A 20,601-nucleotide genomic window follows, 5' to 3' on the forward strand; every position below is an offset into this window, starting at 1 on the left:
ATCCATACAGTTCTCACTACACTTATTCATCACATTACAGGCATATGATGAATATTTTGCTTATTAAAATCTTTAGACGTAAATAGTGGGTTATTTCATTTGTATTTAGGGCTACAAAGCCCTGGTTATCAGTTATGTTATTGGCTGGCCTGCTTTAAATTACATATTGGCTCTGTTCTTAATGTTGATATTATTGTAACCCTTATTTTTGGTGTGGTATCCTCCGGTTACTTCTTGATCTTGGGAACATTCGAGTTACAATAAATAAGTAAATACAGTTGTTCTCTGCGTTTATATCTTCTTTAATTATAATAACAAACACATAGTACACCTGCATCGGTCACTCTTCAACTTATTTGCCCACTTACCTGTTCCACCTAAAACAAAAGGTGGGTAGGAATAATTATCTTCAACACAAGGACGTAACATTGTTTATTTAAATGTAACCCAAAAATGTAAATATTAATTAATAATAAATTATTAATCTCAACCGTATAATTTTAAGTGAAAATGAAATAATACAAATAATGTGAATTATAAGATTACATTATTATTAATAAAATAATGCCGTTTAGCCCCAGTAAGGACATGTTTCAACATGTTTGAAAATGTTTCTTAACATCTCCCATCTTTTTTTCCTTCACCATGTGAACATAATTACGCTTTGGGCGTTTTGTGTTGCTGTAGACCAGTAACATAGGAATTCTATTTAGTTTCAAACATTCAAAAAGGAGACCTCTAAGGACCGCCTCCGCCTGCCTGAAACACAGTTTGAATTGGTTGGATGTCCATTCTCGCGATAACACATTGACCAATGCCAACGTATAACCGCCAAAGTCAAAAAGACGTGTTGTCATTTTCCTACAGACAGTCGTACTGTGTGTTCCAGAAAGGTCAGAGGCAGTAGAAGGGTAAGTTAACCATAGGTTTTGTTTTGCATGTCTGATATTGATCGTACAAATAGTGAGTTTATATTTTCTAACGCACGTTTACTTCAGTGTATTGGCAGTTCAGTTCGTGACTAGTCTACTGCATGCCAAAACCGAAATACCAGTCATGAACAAGAACGTGGCTAGGCTAACGTTTTAACGAACGTTGATTAATATTCGATTTATGATATTTGTATTGTTACTATTAACAGTTACTGCATTTACATGGGATTAATGTTATGTGTTTTGAAAAAGTTAATAGTAACCGTTGTGAGGATCCAATCTCATTTGAACGATCATTTTATTTCGTATTTTCACTATAGCTGTTTGACTACAAACAACATGGATGTTTCACGACGAAATCCAACCAAAAAAGTAAGAAACTTGCTAATTTAATATTTGTTTCGATCTCAATGGCCCTAAAAAAGGAAAATGGATCTATGAAAATGTCTCGTTTTTGCATTAGGGAAATAAGGAAAATGCGGAACCAGCGCATGAGCCCAAGCCTTCCAAAACAAGAACGGATCCGGTGGCCCCTCGACCCTTCAAAAGGATTGAAACGCAACCGAACCAAGATGGTGATTCCACGCAGGGTGACATGCAGTTAATAAAAACTGTCATCAATACCGTGCAGAAAAATGCCAAAGCAATGCCTGCCGGAAACGCCAATAAAAGACAGACTCTCAGTAAGGCTTTTCTCACAGAACAGGCAGTCAAACAGAAGAAAATCATTGAGTCTGCCAAGCCACCTCAGCCCCACACCAAACCAGCCCCGGGACTGTATAAGGGCAAAGTGATCCAGTCCAAAATTGGATCTATTTGGAAGACAAGTGTTGTAGCTAATGAGGGGGATAAGAAACCTACTGCCAGGCCTTCAACCGCAAAAGTAGAAAGCCGAAGGGTTGACAACTTATCGAAGAGGTTGACCATGTCTGTCGCAGACTTGCCATGCCGAGCTGACCACAAGCCCAAATCTACAAGATCTAAGTCTGTGTCGGACGGGCCATTGCCAGTCCCCAAGCGGCCGGTCACTGGCCGGCCCACAACTGCATTGCGCACTGCTCCCCCTCCCCACCGTAGCACAAGGCCAGCGCCCCCCATCTCTGCTAAGACCAGTGTGATGACCAAAGAAATGGAGAATAGGAATGTAAGAGACAAGAAGGTCTACCAGCCTTCGGTTTCTAGCAGCCTCAGTCAGTATAGGGTGCCCATGGAGTCTGCCGCAGAAAGAAGGTTAATAGTTACTTAAAATATTACAATTTCATTATTTGGGTTATACATATGGCATTCGCAATAACATGCATTTCCCATTTCACCCCCCCCCCCCCCCCCCCCCCCAGGGCAAAATTGGCCGACTGGCTTGCGTCCAAGGGCAAGGTTCCGAAGAGACCAGTAATGTCTGCAACATTAACAGCCAAAACACTGCCAGCCAAAACGAGTCGTGTCGAGCCTGAGCCCAGCCAGGTCCCCACTGCTACGGCTGTGGTTCCTGTTCCCAGTGCTAGCCAGCCTGGAGAGGCCGCGAGGGGTGAAGACCCAGCCAGAGATGCATCGTCGCCCCTCACCATGAACGCCACCCTGGACCTGCTGGATAACTCTGATTTGGATCTACCCGTTTACCCGGAAGCCGGAGTGAATGACGTAAGGGGATAGTTTGAACTGCTATTTTCTAATAAATAATAGTTATTTGTAATTTTAGTTTTTTCTTCCTCATTTGAGAGCTGTCCCTGACTCTGCCCTTTCTGTTGTGCTCAACGCAGATTGTGGTGAACCTGTGCGAGGCCCTGTCAGCCCTGGCAACAGATGAAGATGGTAAGTGTCTCGGGTTAAATCAGGCATTTGTGAGAATGTGCAGCATGTACGACTCATACTCTCCAGACCTCCCTGGAATATTATAACTATTTATTTACATTGTTAAGGATGAAATGGGTCACACTTTATAGTTTATCTAACCTGTGTATTCCTTTTTAGAACTTCAACAGAAGGATCAGTCTGACGATTGTGAAATGGCTGACGGCATGGCAAACCAAGAGGAAAAGGAACTGTCTGAGAATGTCGCTGATTGCAAGGAGGTGAAGGAGGATGAAGAGGTGGAGGTTAAGGAGGAAGAAGAGACAGAAAGTGATTCAGAGGAGGAAGATGACTGCAAGGAATATGAAATTGATGAAGAGGAGAGTGAAATGAAGAAGACTGAGGCGACACCGATGATGGAGGATGCGTCGTCGGTGAAGTACAACGTTAAAACCACCCCCTACCTGCAAAGGTGAGTTCAGAGGTCCTGAGAAGTTCATTATCTAGGACCATGACACACCCGTCTTCCTCAATTTTGAATGGTTGCAAACATATTGTGGGTGACGGCGTGGTGGAGATGGGAGTGAATTACATTACTTATGAAATTTCCATAAACGTAGACAGAAAGCGGAGTTCAGTGTTTCATCCTTTTTACAAAATCGAAACAAACCTTGAATGTGGAAGCCATCATGTGTGTGTGCAATGCATATAATTCATATATTATTGACACCTTTTTTTGTCTGTGCTTCAGTGTGAAGAAGGGCCTGCAGGGCGAGGTCCGCAGCGCGTGCGCCGGCTCCAGGAAGAGGCCGGGCATCAAGGACCTCAAGTTCCTCACCCCGGTGCGTCGCTCCAGCCGCATCCACCGCAACTCCTGCCGGCTGCCTCCCCTGGTGCTGGACCACGACCCCTGCGTGACCTCGCTGGCTGAGCTTGTCCAGCTGGACGGCGACGACGACTCCAACGCCTACATTTACAGGAAAAACCCTGCCTTGCTCAAGGACTCGCCGGATCCCGAGAAAGAACTTTTAAATGATTCAGAGTATTTTTAAATGAGTTGACTGTATTGGGGTGGGGGGGTTTCAGTTACTGGAACTACTCGGCAGAGTAGTTCCAGTAGTTTTAAAGCGATGATTATATCAATGTTATACACTAAAATAACCAAGCTACAGATAAGTTCTTTATGTAAAAATGTCAATGATACTAATATTAGTAGGGTTAGGTTTGGTTTGCCTTAAAGTGAAATCCAGCGAAAGTTGAGCCCCGAGTCTTTTTCGGCATGAAAACCCATAAAATAAGTCGAGTATAGAGCTTGCCCAAAGTTGCCCGGAGCAATTTGACCTCCCAAATGGCTTCCATGTTATTGGCTAGGGGCACAGCGAACGCTTTTAACCACTAATCTTGCTCAAAATAGAACTAAATCTCTGCAGTAGCATGATTAGGGTCCCTGCACATAAAACAAAGCATCAACAACTTAAATAGCATACCGGAGTATATTAAAGTGTTTTCCAAGTCTTATAAGCTAACTAAGTTGTTGATGCTTCGTTTAACGTGTGCTACTGTGAAGGTTTGGTGCCATTTTGAGCAATATTAGTGGTTAAAGAAATGAAGATTTTGAAGCGTTGGCAGTGTCCCTAGCCAATAACATGGAAGTCATTTGGGCTGTTGCCTTGCTCGGGGGAACTTTGGGCAAGCTCTATACCCGATTATCAATGGAAAAAAAGTGTTCTGGGGCTTATTTTATGGTTTCATGCCGAAAAAGACCCTGGGTTCAATTTGTCGGAATGACACCTTAAATGTGCAAACTGATACATGCCACCAACTTGTGATGTATAAAACAGACGTGTGTAACGGGATACACTACACTCAATAAAACCTGAATTATATATTTAATAATGGTTGCAAGCCTTGTACTTTTCACACCATGACTATTGCATGACCATTGATTGGAAAATAAATCCTAGTATACAATCAGGTTTGTTTCAATTCAACAAATTGCCCAGATCCTTCATCCTGTTACCAATTTCTGATCTAAGCACTGATCAACTTTTCGACCAAGTCTTGAAATGCAAAAGGACGAATCAGTGCAATTTTGGTAAAATTGCTTCTGATCTGTACCGACACTTAGGTCAGTGAAACAACCCTGTACTCTACTTTCGGGAAAAAACTCATTTTAAAAAATGTACCGTACCAGGTTGCTTTCATAGACTAGAGTTGAGTAGGCAGTCAGAGCATGCCATTAAAACAAAAATTCCGTGCAGACCTTAGTGTAATTCAAATTCTTGAATATTTAACTGAGTTGGTTAGGTCTTTAGCCGGATCTTGTGTTTAATTCAAAGCTGTATTTGGACCATAACCTGAATCCTACAAAATCAGAACTAATATAATTAGGGGGGAGGAGGGGATTTATTTATGGACCACCAAAAGGAAGGAACATAAAAGTTCCAAATATGGGCTCCATTTAGTGAAAAAAAGGACAAAAGGTCACATTTATTCCAAATTTTAATCCAAAACCCTCTCAAACACTTTATTTTGGCCACATGATGGCAGACTTCACTGCTCCATATTTCTTGAATTGTTTCATACTTTTAAACACAAGCTCTCTGAGACCAGATGACATAACAAAATAAACCACCCCCCTCCCAAAAAAAAAAAAGAAGCTCAACCACAAAACCAAAATCTCTTTACTGCATCTTGCCCTCCCCAACCAAAGTATAAAAAGTTCTTGTTTTCCCCCCCAATTCGTCTGGCCACAGGGGAAGGCTGTTCAGTGCTTTTCGCTAGAAGGGGCTGAGTGATTGAGGACGGAACTGAAGGCATTATGTCCTGGAGAGACCTCGGTTGTCCAGGTCTTTCACCTGGCAAAAATAAACAGATCACTGGTTATCAAGGATAGCATATAACCATTTATTTTGAAAATATAACCATTTTTATATTTTCAAGCAAAAAGTAAAGTAGTGTGCGTGCGTGCATGCATGTCAACAATGGGGATGACCAGATGGGAAAGCAAAGTGTTTACCTTGTATATCCTAACTAGCCAGTGTTCTGTCGTGTAGGCCTCCTCCAACACGTCCAGCTCAAAGTCTTTGTTCCCGATCTCTGCATTCCTCACCCTGTCGTAACCTGGTGGGCGCTCTGCAGATACAAGGCATTACACTGGGGTCAAACTTAACATCTTAGCATTAGCCACAATGCCCATGAATAGAACAGCATTCAATTATCGAAAGACAGTAAATATTGAGGTCATATCGCATATGTTCATAAGCGCATATGTTCCTAGCACCAGCAACGAGAATAGGGGATCCAAAAATAAGTCTCCCCTGCATCCCAACTAGAGCATTTAAACAAAAGGAAGCCGTGAGAGCACGTAAGGGTAGGAGCCTGGATCCTTGAGTTTGGTTTTTTGTGACTCACTGGCTTCGGTGTAGACCTGTCCGAAGCGGTAGTAGCACATCTTGTACATGAGGCAGTTGAGCAGCACAGGGGAGCCCTCGCGGTCCACCCGGAACTCCCCGGTGGGCGTGTAGTAGTCGTGCTCTTTGATGTGCTTTCCCGTGTCCGTGCTGCCTCCGATTCGCACCATCCACAGGAACTTGTTGATGTCTGGAGGGGGGGCCGACATGGTACATGGACTGCATTTATATAGCGCTTTTTTGTAACCAGGCCAACCAAAGCGCCTCACAATATTGCCTAACATTCACACACTGACGGTGGAGTCAGCCATGCAAGGTGACAGCCTTGCATGGTCGGGAGCAGTAAGGATGTGGTGCCTTGCTCAGGGACACCTCAACACTAAAGGTAGGAGGCGCCAGGGATCGAACTAGCAAACTTTAGCGGTTACCAGCCAACCCGCTCTACCTCCTGAGCTACTGCCGCCCTGGTTGGAGAAAAGACAGGGGTTCTACAGAGCGATGTAGTTACAGGTAATAAAACTGGTATTTTTTCAGCCCCCCTTAAGGCGAGAGGAAGAGGAATAGAGAAAGACAAGGCAGCAGTTGGAACAAGGCTGTGTCGTTTTCTTGTCATGCGATAGAAAACCGGTTTTGGCAGGTGTGTTGCTGCCTGCGATGGCATTTTCACTGATGTGAAAACGCCTCTTTGACTTGACATGTCAGTAGAATGTGCAAGTGAGACTCCAGACACCAGCTGTGATGTCACATCAAAAACAATTCAAATCCAACCACTCACGCTTAACCCAGAAATTCAAACCAGCCAATCAACCAGGCAGTGGCTGCTTCATCCCGACCTACCGTCTGAGGAGTAGCCTGTGAGTCCGCCGAAGATGACCAGGACGTAGCTGACGTCCAGCTCCCTCATGATATCATAGGCCTTCTCCTCCGTCGACGCCATGGCCTTCACGTGGACAAGAAGTGGGCAAGGTGAGGCATACTCCCTTGAGAGCGGATGCGGTTAACAGTTTGGGATTGAGACCCGGAGCAGGGCAGCTCACCTGTCCCACGCGGGAGATGTGAGTGTTGTTCCACGTGTTGTTGTCGACTAAAATCGTTCGATTAGCCATGGCCGTAATCTGATAGCCGTAATCCCACCAGGACATGACCTTGGCATCCTGGAGACAGAGGAGGAAACCGCAAAGTTCAGTAAAATATATCCTCTTCAACATCAATGTCCAATAAGTCTAAATACAACAATATTTGACCAATTTGTGAAATGCATCAATATTCCATTTCATTCCATAACCATTAAGGCACCAGAGAGAGTTGCTGAATGGTGAACTATTCACCTGTCAGACGCTAGGCCTCTTTTGTATTGGATTATTGCTAAAACCCTGGTGCTTGGTTTGCTTTTTCTGAACAAAGGCCTAAACAACACTAGAAGGAACATACAGACGATAATTACCCAGTCCCATTAAAAAGTTATAATAGTATTCTGTTACGCCATCTAGCGATAACCATCCATGGCAACCATTAAAACTCTGCCCTTGATAAACACCCATTCATTCGCTGAACTTGAACTTGTTAGCTGCACAGGCACTCTCTGACGGCACGGGGCTGCCTGCCCGGGACTGCCCGCACGGGGGCTCACCTCGGGGGTGTTGTGGCGCAGCCAGTAGTATGCCTCTCTGAAGTCGTCGAAGATGATGCGGCTGCCGTCGCCACCGCGGGCTGACAGCACGATGGAGGGGGAGGAGTACGCCTCGCTGGTCACCCAGGTGGAGTGGAAGGTGTAAGTGATCAGGAAGAAGGCCATGACCAGAATCATCCCACTGGCCACCTAGTGGAGAGGGAGGGAAGGGCGGGGACGTGAAGGAGGGGTTAACAAAATGACCTTTAACGGATGTGATGCCATCTGTTGGAGCAGGAGCACAATATGAAAGATCTGACTTGATGGATTTATATTCATATGAATTTAACTCTATAAGTTTTATTGTCCTTTTGTTGAGTTAAGGCAATTAAATAAAGTGTGGTTTATTACCAGTTACATTTTTTTTACAATTATGTTACGCTTTCAATTACTTATTAGCATTACACTGTGACTACTACAATAAAAACTTTATGATAATGTGGGTTTTTGATCGTTTTCAAAAAAGGGTCCTAAATCATTCATAAAAACATAAAACGCGTCGTTAAATGTCGGCACAGCAGGAATGTAAATGCATGTTAGGTTCCATGAGGATTTCTGCTACCACACCTTCCACATCTACACCAAGGTGGTGGTTCAACTCCGAGCCGCTCAAATATTGACATGCGCCGATAACACGCAATGCGACTATGCACCTAGCGAGAGGTCTGCTACTGTGAGGCTTCTCCCTTAAGTAAACAATGTTGGCAAATTCTCACTTGACATGTCACAGAACAATTTGCCAACATTGTTTACTTAAGGGAGAAGCCGATTAAAATAAACCTTGAATTATTAAAAAAGCACAACTTTTTAAAAGGAATTACACTTTGCTACCAATGTACACAAACTGTGTCAACAACTCTTCTGTTGTGTGCTTTAGGGTCCAGAAAATTATTATTCTGCAAATAAACCAAAAGCCATGCAGAAGTGAACGCTGGTGCCATCTGGTGGCAGCCGGGCTCTGCCTACCTCGTTCTTGATGGGGTAGGTGGCGTCCTGCTGCTTCTTGCTCTTCTTGTCCGGCCGGCTCACGTCCAGGTTCTTCATGTAGGTGGTCAGCACCTGCGACACGCCGATGCCCGACAGGATGCACATGACTGGGGCCAGCACCAGCATCAGACGCACCTGGAAGGATGGAGAATGTGGGGCGTCAAGGACTACAAACATGGCTTCCACCCTTTTTTTAGACGCATGACTGATGTCCGAGGCTGAAATTTTCCCCTGCCTCCACTGCAAAGGGGAAGAATGGTGGGGTGGCTGGTTCCAAGCCATGTTGTCATTTATTCAACAAGCCATAATTATTTAAAGGTAGTTAGAGCTATGTGTAAAACGTGCACTGTACTGGTATATCATGCGTTATGATTCACTACTCTCCGAGTATCCCCGAGACAACTTTCTCCAATATTTTTGAATACAGGCTGTAACAATTTTAAACGCTCTGTGTCAATGTTACACATTGTACCTTTAATTATTGACTTAAATCTAAATTAATATACATTTGAGTATTTATACAATACTAAAAATCGCCTGAGGGTTTAAAATATATGCACTTTCCATTGACATCAAACTAAAAAGGGGTTATGAGTTGGGATCCAAAACCACTAAGGACTGGAGGTAAGCAGTGTTAGGTTCGAGGAGATTGAGTATACACGTTAAGGCCTTACCATGACGGCGGAGAAGTACATGCTGGTGACTCCATACATGATGATGAAGATGCGGGCATCGGAAAGGTTGTTGAAGCAGTAGTATAGACCCACTGGAAGTTCAGGGAAATAAGAGAGGGTCATTTATACAGCAATTAAAGTACTAAAGCCTTTAAGATGTTGAACTAGTAAATTCAAAGTCCATTCTGAGGCATCCACATGGACTACACTACAGTATATCTTACACAATAATAAACTATTATTCTTCATGAATTGTAAAAGCACACCGTCTAGGAATGGCCCGACTACAACTATGAACTATTGAACCATTTAGCAAATTTTGACCCAAATGACTTGCAGTGAGTTCAGATCTACGTCATTGAGGAGCAGGTAGGGGCCCGGGTCGCTTGCTCAAGGATGCGTACAGGTATAACATTGACCATGGGGATCGAACCCAGAGCTGGGGTCAAACTGCCCTAACCACTAGATTTCCCAGGCCCTTATTTATCGTGGTGATCCACATGTGGGGTGTGTGTCTGTGTGCATGGGTGTCTCTCTACGTACCGGGGAACATGAAGACCAGCAGCTGCAGGTCAAAGTAGTAGGAGGACCAGGTGGTGGGCTGGTGCTCAGAGACGGAGGCGATGATGGGGATGTTGTTCTTGGCGTAGGAGGGGTCCAGCAGCGAGTAGAAGCGACCCGTCCAGGGAGAGATCTTACCTGATGACAACAAGACACACGCATACAGTAAGACACCAGGACCCACAACTCAGATACCCCCCCCTTAAAGGCCTCTCATCAAGCCAAAGTTTAAAAATGCACAGCAGGAATTGCATTAAAGAAATAATCAATTATGATCGAAGATTAAATGACGACTAGTTGTGGGGAATCTAAACGTTCCGATCATAGGCAATATTAAAACAAGACACGGAATTATGACGTGGTTTGTGCCGTTTCGCCAGACATTCTAGAATGATATACATCACAGATCCTTACCCGCACACACACACACACACACACACACACACACACACACACACACACACACACACACACACACACACACACACACACACACACACACACACACACACACACACACACACACACACACACACACACACACCGCCCCTTACCAGTCAGCATGAGGACGGTTCCGGCGGAGAGGATGACGAAGCCCACCAGGGAGATGACGCTCTTGAAGAGCACCTCAAACTGCTGGGTGTTGAGCTTGCTGCGCAGGTAGTCCACAAAGGCGTGGATCTGGCACAGGCCGAACACGCCGAAGGCCGCCATGTGTTCCGAGGACTGCACGGGCTGGTTGCACGGACCCGGGGAGGAGTTGGTTAGCAACACGAGGAAAAGGCTCTGCAGAACATTTACTATGCAGCTTGCTGTGACCACTTCTGTAGCCGTAACATGCAATCGTATGTGCTTAACAAAAACTAAACATAAGATGGTACGGGAAATTCACACCGCAATTAGACCTGGGTCATTATGATCAGCCCCGTAACAAAATCGGCACATGACATCGAATATATATATGCAGCAATAATTTATTGCAACCTCTCCCAGGTCAAGGAGGGGAAGTGGAGGGTGAAAGGCGGGTTACCTGGAAGCCAACAAAGGAGATCTGCATGGAGAGGATGGTGCCCAGGCAGTACACGGTGCAGTAGGCCACGTAGATGCGGTGAGAGAAGCGGCCCGTGAGCATCAAGACCAGCACGTGGAGGGGGATCAGGTTGATAAGGAACACGTAGCCACCCCAGGAGGACACCTGTGTGTAGAGAAAACCCCCAACACACACACACACACACACACACACACACACACACACACACACACACACACACACACACACACACACACACACACACACACACACACACACACACACACACACACACACACACACACACTTTAAATCTGCATCTAATAAACAGGTACACTTTTGGATATCAATGAATGACTAAGAGAGCTAAATGGCACCGCCGTCTCGGGAGCTGGTGAGTGCTGTTTGTTCGCTGGCCGCCTCTAGCTGCCGCTTACCATGTAGAAGTAAGCCAAGGCACAGATGGAAGACCAGTACACCGAGCCGGTGTTGACAGCCTTGATCCACATGTAGTAGGTCAACAGCATGCAGAAGATGGCGATGCCTGGGTTGGAGGCAGCAGTGGCGTTAGATTCAATTCAATGTGAGCAGAACCTCCCCATATTCCTGAAGGAAAAACCGTGCCTTTTTTCGGCATACCCCGTCTGAGCTGCCCTACCTTCGTTATCATAGGAGCCGGCTACAGAGCGAGAGATGTAGCCGGGCACGATGGCAATCATGGCTGCAGCCAGGAGCCCAGCGCCCGCATCCTGTGGAGGGAGCAAGCGTCAGAGAAAAGAGCGGAGAATCATTCACTGTGCTCATTTTTTACGGGGCCATAAGCCTTCACTTTTGTCAATGGTTTAGAATTGCGTTTTGGATCAAAAAAACGACGGAATGTGTAGGCTTATAGGCATTCATTGGAGTCTGTACCTTGAGCTCCTTGGTGAAGTGGTAGGTGACGATGGTGGTGAAGGAAGAGAAGAGGGGGGCCAGGAAGACGCACACGTTGCGGATGTCAATCGTGATGTGGAAAAAGTGGAGGGTGTGATACAGGGCTGCAGATGTGACCATCAACCCTTGAGGAAGAAAAGAAGAAATGTTGCCGAATTGATACAGGATCAAAAAAGGCATAGACGACAATGTCTTGCATATACATACAAATAATACACCATGTATTTCGCATCCTAGGTTGCACTTTACACTAGTCCCAATTCCTACCTGGGTAAATGGTTCCTCCGATGATTCTGCCCAAGGGATACCATGCCCGGTCATCAAACCAGTTATGGAACTTGTAGAATCCTTCCTCTGTCAGGAAACGGGTTGTGCGGTAGTTGAAGTACCTTGGGAGGACAAGCAACGGGTATAATGACTGATGAAGTCATGAATGCTGGCATATGACAAAAGTTGAGGAAATATCCAAACAACTAAACAAACAGGGACTTACGGATCAAACTCATGGATGACACTTTCAAACCGCAACACAGAAAACAGTCTGGTAGAAAATGCTGTACAGAAGAAAAGAAAAAAAGTCATAACCACAAACTAGGTATGAAAACTACAACTGCAAATGTCAATAATGTGTCGTCTTTAGATTACTTACAAAGAATAGCTGCCATAGACAGAATGAGCAACTTGAGCAGCGTGTCCTGTTTCTCATAAGAGAGGCGCAGGAAGCCCAACTTAGTCATTTTGGATGAGGTTGGGGACAGCTTACCGTATTACCTGGGGAACACAGGTAATGCACATTATATTTAAACCAGGGTTGAAACTCTTATCCCGGTCCAGGAGTGTGAGAATATTATAACGTTTACAGCATGGAAAAGGGTCTAGATTCTCTGTCCAATACAGCACTTTTTAAAAGTTGAGATATATTAAATAAATCAATGCGAGCATATTTTTCCCAACGCTTTATGTCCAGCCCAACCAGATAAGGCCACGCATAGGTTGATGTGGCGTCTGGAACCAGGAAGCGGCCAAGCTCATATTGACTTTTCTGCAGGAATTCCACATCTGCATCGCACACACAATAAGATAATAGAATCCAAAATAGAGAAAGATATTCCCAAAAATATCAGATGAGCTCACTATTTAAAGTTTCGTCTCACTAACCCCTAAAAATATTTGACCAAAGAACAAACCAACAAAGATCCGTTGCATCTGTAGTTACAACATTATATATGTGCACATTACGAGTATTTAGCTTCTGCTGATATTTTAGATTAATAGTCTGTGTCTTCTACCAAACGGATGGGTTCATATCAATGATAATTTCAATCAATAAATGAATGCATGCTATAACTATACGACTAGCAAGGCAAGCTAGCTAGCTGATGTGCACTGAAAAGGAAAGCGATGCTCTTTTCCGCTTTTATTGCTATCAAAACAGCAAGTCCGTCTACAGAAATAGGATGCCAAGAAATATTTGTAGAATATTGAATTCATTCAATAAGGTGGTTTGAAATTGTATGTTCACTCACCCACTCCTCTCCACTCCAGTATCTCATTCACGTTTCACACACAACCTCGGTGTACAATAATCCCGCCTCCACCAACTACATGAGTGTGTTTATTGGCTGCGGCTCCTTAAAGTGCAAACTCGCACGTCTGTGATTCGTTTATCCGCGGTCGTTCCTGTGCTGTAGAAACGGAACCTGGGCGGAAAACTTGATGCTGTAGTCTAGTGACGTGTCCTTAGCATTTTGACTCCAGCCGGTCCTTTTCTTTTAAGCAGTCTTCAGGAGAAGGTTGTTGTCCTCCAGGCGGCGAACACGATCACACATTGAATTAGTTTAAGTATCCGATTTTGACCTTTTTGAACTAACTGTAATAAAGTAAAAAGGCCACCACTACTGCAAAAAAATAAGCCACTCTGAATTGTTTAACTGGCTATTTTATATGTTTTTTTATTAAAGCAAACATTGATCCTCTAAATATTATATTCCGAGAATTTAAAAATACGACGTGTAATAAGGGAAACAGCAATTGTAGAATACTGACCAATTTTATTGAAATTAGACATGTTACTTTTACAAAACCTCACTGACAAATATCAGTCTCCACAAACGCCATCCATCACTTGTATGTCACCTCTTCCAAAAGATGGCCACCTCCAAATCCCTTACAATTATAGTCAGTTATGGTGATTGACTTATTGTGGATTTCAAGTTACACCTTCATAACACACAGTCATCATCGGCAGCACTAGCAACCAGAGGCCCATGGTCTGTCTGCATGGACTAGTAAAGTCTCCTCCTGATCCTTGAATAGAAGCTAACTCCACTACTCCCCTCAGTTGTTTTATCAACTTCGATAAATGGAAAAAAATAAAAATAAACATGAATAAAAAGTTTGGCAGTGTCGTCTGACTCCAGTAGAGTCGTTTTACTTAAACTACCTAGGAAAGACGGAAACATCATTATCATCTCATACAGGTCATATCATCCCTGAATCGCGGTGCCCAGAGGGGAGTGAAATGGTACTTTGGGATGAAGAATGAGGTACAAATCAACACAATCTACTTTATGCAATTAACAAATCTAATTTTTCGGGGCATACAAGGTTTTTTTTACTGACATTTTGCCAGCATCCTTGCGGTTTTAAAATAAATTCAGCTAAAAACAAAGCACTTAATAATAAAAATACCATAGAAAGGTGCTCCACTGGACCCCAAAGCATTGCTACTCTGAAGGAATCATAGACACTGTTCTCCTGCTACTTTGCATTTGACATCTGTTGAAGTTCTTCCATCTCTACTAATGAAGCTCAACTACAAGTGTGCTTACTTTCTTTACAGGCAAACATGTCCCTTAAAAGAGAACACAAAGACTCCCTCTTTCAGGGTACATCACTCCATTTCTTTAACCTTTTCTGAACACCATGGATAAAATCTTGTGCTGTAGGTAATTAACAGAGGGACATTCAAAATGGCACATAACCGGAAAATGAATAAATAATTAAAATGGGATTTAAGTGAGAGGCACAGGCAAGTCAGTTCGATTATCCAGTCTTGTTAAAAAAAAGAAAAGTGATGGGCATGCCAAATCCACATTAAAAAGGGCCGCAGATTAGTAAAAAAAAATTACAAAAATTAAATCGTAGACCCATTGTCCTTAATCAAATGTCAGCATCCTCACCACCACCCTCAGCCCAAATACAAATCCATCTCCCAGAATCCTTTTCCTCTTGTCCCCACGCCTCAGCTGCCGAGCCTCGTCCGGGGCCCGTCTTCCGGGGCCCGTCCTCCGGGGCCTGTCCTCCGGGGCCCGTCCTCCGGGGACTGTCCTCCGGGTCCCGTCCTCCGAGTGACCATCCTTCAGTGGCTGGCGGGCGGCGGTTTGTGGCGCGCGGGCGATGTGTGGGGCGATGGCAGCCTCTCGACGGAGGGGGAGGGCGTGAGCGAGGTCTGCAGGTGGACGGTCTTGTGGAAGAGCTTGTTGCTGATCATCACCACCAGGGAGAAGAGGCGCAGCTGGAAGTGGCTGTGGGAGACCCAGGAGGAGACACGGTCGCGTGGGTTAGAGACGGGACGATGCTGGGCAAGCTACATGGGCTCTTTTTGAATGATTTATCATCATAGCTGACACACACGCACACGCCGACACACGCCGACACACAAGCACACACACACACACACACACACACACACACACACACACACACACACACACACACACACACACACACACACACACACACACACACACACACACACACACACACACACACACACACACACCTCTATCTATACCAGTGTTTCCCACACATTGACGAGACTATGGCGGCCCGCCATAGTCTAATTTCGGCCGCCATAGTCTCTGCGTGCACATGAATTATTATTATTAAAAAAAAAAAAAAAAAAAAAATTTTCTTTTTTTTTGCTCAGGCGAAGTTTGAAGACATACACACCCCCCCCCCCCCCCCCCCCCCGTCAACAATCGCTCCATACCCCCCCCCCCCCGTCAACAATCGCTCCATACCCCCCCCCCCCCCCCCCGTCAACAATCGCTCCATACCCCCCCCCCCCGGTCAACAATCGCTCCATACCCCCCGTACCCCGTCAACAATCAACAATCGCCCCATACCAGCCCCCTTCCCCCCCCCCCCCCCCATAGTCTCCAAAATTTCTGTGGGAAACACTGTATACTCACTATAGCTTTGTGGGCGTCTGGGCCTCATTAGCGCTGATGATGAACAGAGGGAAGAGGATAGAGAACAGGCAGCCGCTGCAATCCAAAACACGAAAACCAAGATTTAAAACACTCAAGAAAAATCATTTATGTAATGAAAACTGGAGCGACTGATTGGAGACCATATGGAAATATATGTGTGATTAAAGGACTGCAGATATTTTTATTCCAAAAGACATCTGGGACAAGAGTGTGGAATACCTGATTATATAGGAAGAGGGCAGAGCGGTCAGAAGAGCCATGGGCAACCCGAAGCCAAAGTAGTAGGGCCAGTTCCTCTCGATGTTGGACAGCCGCTGGTGCATCTCAACGCCTGAAAACCGTACAAGTTACAAACCGTAGCAATGTTAGAAAGAAAGCGTGGAAGAGTAAATCGTTGGTGATGTATGCGTGTAGGAACGGACGCGGTGTCCCACCGTGGTTGAACCAGCGGTACTCGAAGCAGTAGAGGGAGTACAGCAGGGACATGTGCAGCAGGCTGACCATCTGTCCGATGGCATCGATGGGGAAGAGGCTGACCACCATACCCTGGTGCGGCACGCCGTCAAGCACACAGTTACACAGAGTTACACAGAGCACCTTCAATCCCCATTACACTGATGGGGAAACAATCTCGTTAGGTAGCATAGTGCAAGGTTATACCAACGTTGATTGGCCAGAGGTGGTTTTGCCATTTCCACAATTGCATGTGCTACATATGCTGAAGACATACTGTAAATCCAATAAAACAAATCAGACTCGTCAAGTTTATCAGAAAAGTAAAATTACTTACTTTAAGTTTAGCTAACAGACAATACATTGAAGGTTAGCCAACACCAGGAAAGTGTCAAGTCATGATATTTCTTTCAATTTCAACCTTGAGTGTCACATAAACACTGAGTGTCACAACACTAGTTCAGCTTACATAATGCCCATTTATTGCAGTTTTTGGCAAATACATGAGTTGGTTACGGCAAGCAACCTTGAAGCCGCTTTGACCCTGTAAAAGGTACAAGGTGTGTACCTGGATGAGGAATAGAGCCTGAAGCAGGAGGTTAAACAGCATGTCTGCGATGATCTTGCTGACGCTGGGAAACGACTGGGCCTTTCTGCCGGACACCTCAAACGCCAGGTCAGCTATGTCCTAAAAAAAAAAACAGGACAGCGATTGACCAAAATCCCCCTCAAAGGGTCAAAGAATTTTTCAGTTGTTTGCACATAAAGTCTCTTATTTTGACCACTGTGTGAAGCTCTCTTGTATCGTTATTTTATGGCCGATGGTAATCCGACACCTAATCAATATCCAAGATACTTTCTTGGGTTGTGATCCAGCCAACCTAGCTTTAGACTCAACAGGGATTCTTAAGACGAAGGGAAACCCTACCCGAGCATATACTCGAGGGAGATACTTGAGTAGATCCATCGGCCCTACTTCATTGATAAACTACCGGGACGACAACAAGCATTGTGATTTAGGGCCTAGTCCTTGTGAGGCCTCACCTGGAACCAGATGGCGTTGACGATCTTGCTGAGCACAAACAGGGGGAGCACCCAGAGGGCGCTGAAGACGGAGGTGAGGATAAACTCTAGCCAGGACCACACACTGCCGTGGAGGGACGGGTCACCTGAGGGGGACACATGGTCCAATGTAGACATAAGCTCTGGATGTCAGGTAGTAGTTTTAACCACTGGTGTGTAGGAAGATAAAGTCAATGGGATGATTATCAAAGGTGTGGCGTAAGCCATCTGGTAATTCTGTTTGTACATACTGTTGCAAAACACAACACCTAGTCGTGCATAGGCTGTGTTTGGAGTTGCTATTGGTAGGGGTACATACCGATGATTCGGGCTGTAATCATCTGCAGCAGCGGGATGAACAGCCGATAGAAGAGAAACAGACTGAGCTGAGGAGGATAGGTTTAAAGACTATTAGAATTGTATTGGAAACAAAGACTGCTTAGTATTATTCTTGGAGCTAAAGTAATTGTACATCATACTTTTTTTTATTTTAAGAACTAGTATGATTGAATCAAGGGGGATTTGATTGGTTCAGTCAGAAATGTAGATGAGGTCATCATGTTAAAAAATATCTCATCATGTTTGCTTAAAGAATAAAGAGACACGCGATTGGTATTAGGTATACACTCGTAATTACCCAGAATACACCTCCATTCCAGGCACAGCATTGAAAAATCCTACTGGCTAACTTGGGTTCACTGGAAGCAGAGAAGTGGAAAGGGGAATATGAGTTAACAATCCGTCACCATCAGTCAAGACCATCACCTTTTATGGAGGGTCACCCAAGAGAAGAAGGGTGGGGTGTGTGATTTCACTTGGAGGCCGGGACCTACTTGTCAGGTTTGCGCTCCTCGCTCTGTGCCCGTCTCTGTGCCAGGGCCCCGCTGGCCCTCCTCCTTCTCTGCTCCTCCCTCTTCTGCTGGATGCGAGCGTCCAGCTTTGAGATGGTTCCAATCCCCAAAATGGAGTCCTTGATTCCCTAGGGGAAAATAAGCGCATGTGTATGCAGGTTGTTAGTTACACAATTAAAGTTGTGCAGATACGGAAATAAAAGCCATATGAGAATCCATATCATTACTTTATTTCTGAAATGGGATCTTTAGGAAGGGAGACAACAGCAAGGCCTTCTTCAATATATAATGCTGATGTTAAATTGAACCAATTATCATTACCACTAGGGAGAGAAAATATTTGCCAAATGACTTGCAATAATGCAACTAATTATTAATAGATAGATATGTTTGTCTTCACACCACAATGTGGAATATGACAAGATCATTCATATAGTGTTTATAATCTGTCATCTTATCAAACTGTTCAGGGGAACCGAGTAGTATTTTACTTTAATTTTGGTTAAATTAAGAATTCGTATAAACATTTCACAATAGTTGAGGAGGAACATGTGAAGCGTATGTGTTTAGCATGATGGTAATGATGATGATCGTGATGATGAGGAGGAGTATGTTGACCAGCTTACCGTCGCAACATTGCGGAGGAAGGCCCGGGCGCTGTCTGTCATCTCTGGACCAGCTGCAGATCCATCAACTGCTAAAGGAGGGGGGGTTTGCGACCTGGTGGTCAGTTCTCATGGCAGGGAGGAGCTTTCCCAGTAACCTGGGACAACAGAGGAAAATTGGGGCGAGGCCACACAACAGCAGGTTTTAATGTTTAATAGTATGAGTAATCACAAGTTATCATTAAACAGAATTTCCCCTTATTTATGATATGCCTGTCAGCTGTCAATATGGTCTCTGTAGTGTCTGTGAGACTGTTTATTTATAATCCTGTTTTTAAACCCATATTCAGTGTTTTTGTAGTAGTGGTAGTTTTGTACCATAGCCTATACCAAATACATTTTACTGAACAAGTATATTACTGAATAATTACTAGTATCCCCCCGATAGTCGGATGTAAGACAGAACAATGTAGACTGCCTCCCTCCTGTCTCTGGGAATTCTTTTTTGAAATACATGTCGAGTAAACAGTCCATGTCAAAACAATGATAATTTTACTAACGTTAATATCTGGGTTTGCGTCGTGGACCAGACCTGGCCGATGTTGTTTCTTCGCGTTTTATTTTGATGACATAGGGCTATATATTTATAATACGGAATGCTGTAAGAGCTTATGGATCGTTACGTCAGATCACTTTGTGCTGCGTAATGATCCATAACTACATTGTCCAATAGACTACATTACAGTAAAGCAGAAATACAATCTAACACACAATTTGAGATTTATTTCAGACCACATTTAGCAGACGACCATTTGTTTTACAAAAGGGTGGTTGCATGAAGTCTACATGTTTGAACTAATACCCAAACATTATGTACATAATCAGGAGCATATTCGACCCTGATCTTCTTAGAATCGTCCATACGCGTTAGGCAATGGCTCCTTAAATCTGTAACATTAGCTGGCTGGTGCTTGGTTAGTGAGCTCAACCACATAGCTTAGATGGTAGCTCAAATGTAACGTTAGACGGCTCCTTTCGGCCTACAAAGACGCATAAGCACATTTTGTTGTTGTTTCCTGCACCATAATGCCAGAGATCGTGTTATCTGGGCTCTCAGGATGTTAAGACTGCATGACTCCTTATGTTTTGTTCACTGTCAGCTACGCCTTACGTTATGTGTGCATTATGCTTCGCGACTGATGTTTTTTCGTAAAGACAACACTCTTAACACGCGAGTGATGTCAAAGAACATGAGTACGTGTAATGATGATCTGAACTTACCTCATGCGACAAGCTCAACGTATATGAACTTCAGCAATTCGTGTTTTTCAACCCAGTAAGTGACAAAAACAAAACCAAACAAACGCTGGGTGCCAGGCCCGTGGGTATTGCGCAAGCTCCGACCTCAAAGTACCATGGGAAGTGT

The 20,601-nt window shown here is 44.4% G+C and overlaps 3 protein-coding genes across 3 annotated transcripts; 1 reads left to right on the forward strand and 2 right to left on the reverse strand.

Moving 5' to 3' along the window:
• The first annotated feature begins 795 nt into the window (after positions 1-795).
• On the forward strand, positions 796-4,704 carry si:ch211-266i6.3 (nucleolar protein dao-5). Its single transcript, XM_056594465.1, has 7 exons — positions 796-911; positions 1,253-1,304; positions 1,396-2,162; positions 2,270-2,570; positions 2,690-2,741; positions 2,901-3,192; positions 3,472-4,704. Exons 2-7 carry the CDS (start codon positions 1,272-1,274, stop codon positions 3,770-3,772), a joined length of 1,746 nt encoding a protein of 581 aa, XP_056450440.1. The 5' UTR covers positions 796-911; positions 1,253-1,271; the 3' UTR covers positions 3,773-4,704.
• A 684-nt stretch (positions 4,705-5,388) lies between these two features.
• Positions 5,389-13,597, reverse strand: stt3a (STT3 oligosaccharyltransferase complex catalytic subunit A). The gene is made up of 18 exons (XM_056594464.1): positions 13,514-13,597; positions 12,637-12,758; positions 12,481-12,541; positions 12,255-12,376; positions 11,967-12,112; positions 11,713-11,803; positions 11,492-11,598; positions 11,055-11,219; positions 10,579-10,759; positions 10,007-10,162; positions 9,464-9,555; positions 8,769-8,924; positions 7,764-7,952; positions 7,171-7,287; positions 6,971-7,073; positions 6,135-6,323; positions 5,740-5,855; positions 5,389-5,578 (listed from the first exon to the last, which is right to left on the reverse strand). Exons 2-18 carry the CDS (start codon positions 12,722-12,724, stop codon positions 5,540-5,542), a joined length of 2,118 nt encoding a protein of 705 aa, XP_056450439.1. The 5' UTR covers positions 12,725-12,758; positions 13,514-13,597; the 3' UTR covers positions 5,389-5,539.
• Positions 13,598-13,991: 394 nt separating this feature from the next.
• On the reverse strand, positions 13,992-20,590 carry ei24 (EI24 autophagy associated transmembrane protein). Its single transcript, XM_056595271.1, has 11 exons — positions 20,457-20,590; positions 19,197-19,333; positions 18,553-18,698; positions 18,357-18,417; positions 18,039-18,105; positions 17,702-17,826; positions 17,226-17,345; positions 16,639-16,750; positions 16,424-16,535; positions 16,184-16,258; positions 13,992-15,514 (listed from the first exon to the last, which is right to left on the reverse strand). The coding sequence occupies exons 2-11, from the start codon at positions 19,236-19,238 to the stop codon at positions 15,349-15,351; spliced, it is 1,026 nt and encodes a 341-aa protein (XP_056451246.1). The 5' UTR covers positions 19,239-19,333; positions 20,457-20,590; the 3' UTR covers positions 13,992-15,348.
• Positions 20,591-20,601: the final 11 nt, after the last annotated feature.

This window comes from Gadus chalcogrammus, chromosome 7 (assembly GCF_026213295.1).
Source record: "Gadus chalcogrammus isolate NIFS_2021 chromosome 7, NIFS_Gcha_1.0, whole genome shotgun sequence".
Lineage (NCBI taxonomy): Eukaryota > Metazoa > Chordata > Actinopteri > Gadiformes > Gadidae > Gadus > Gadus chalcogrammus.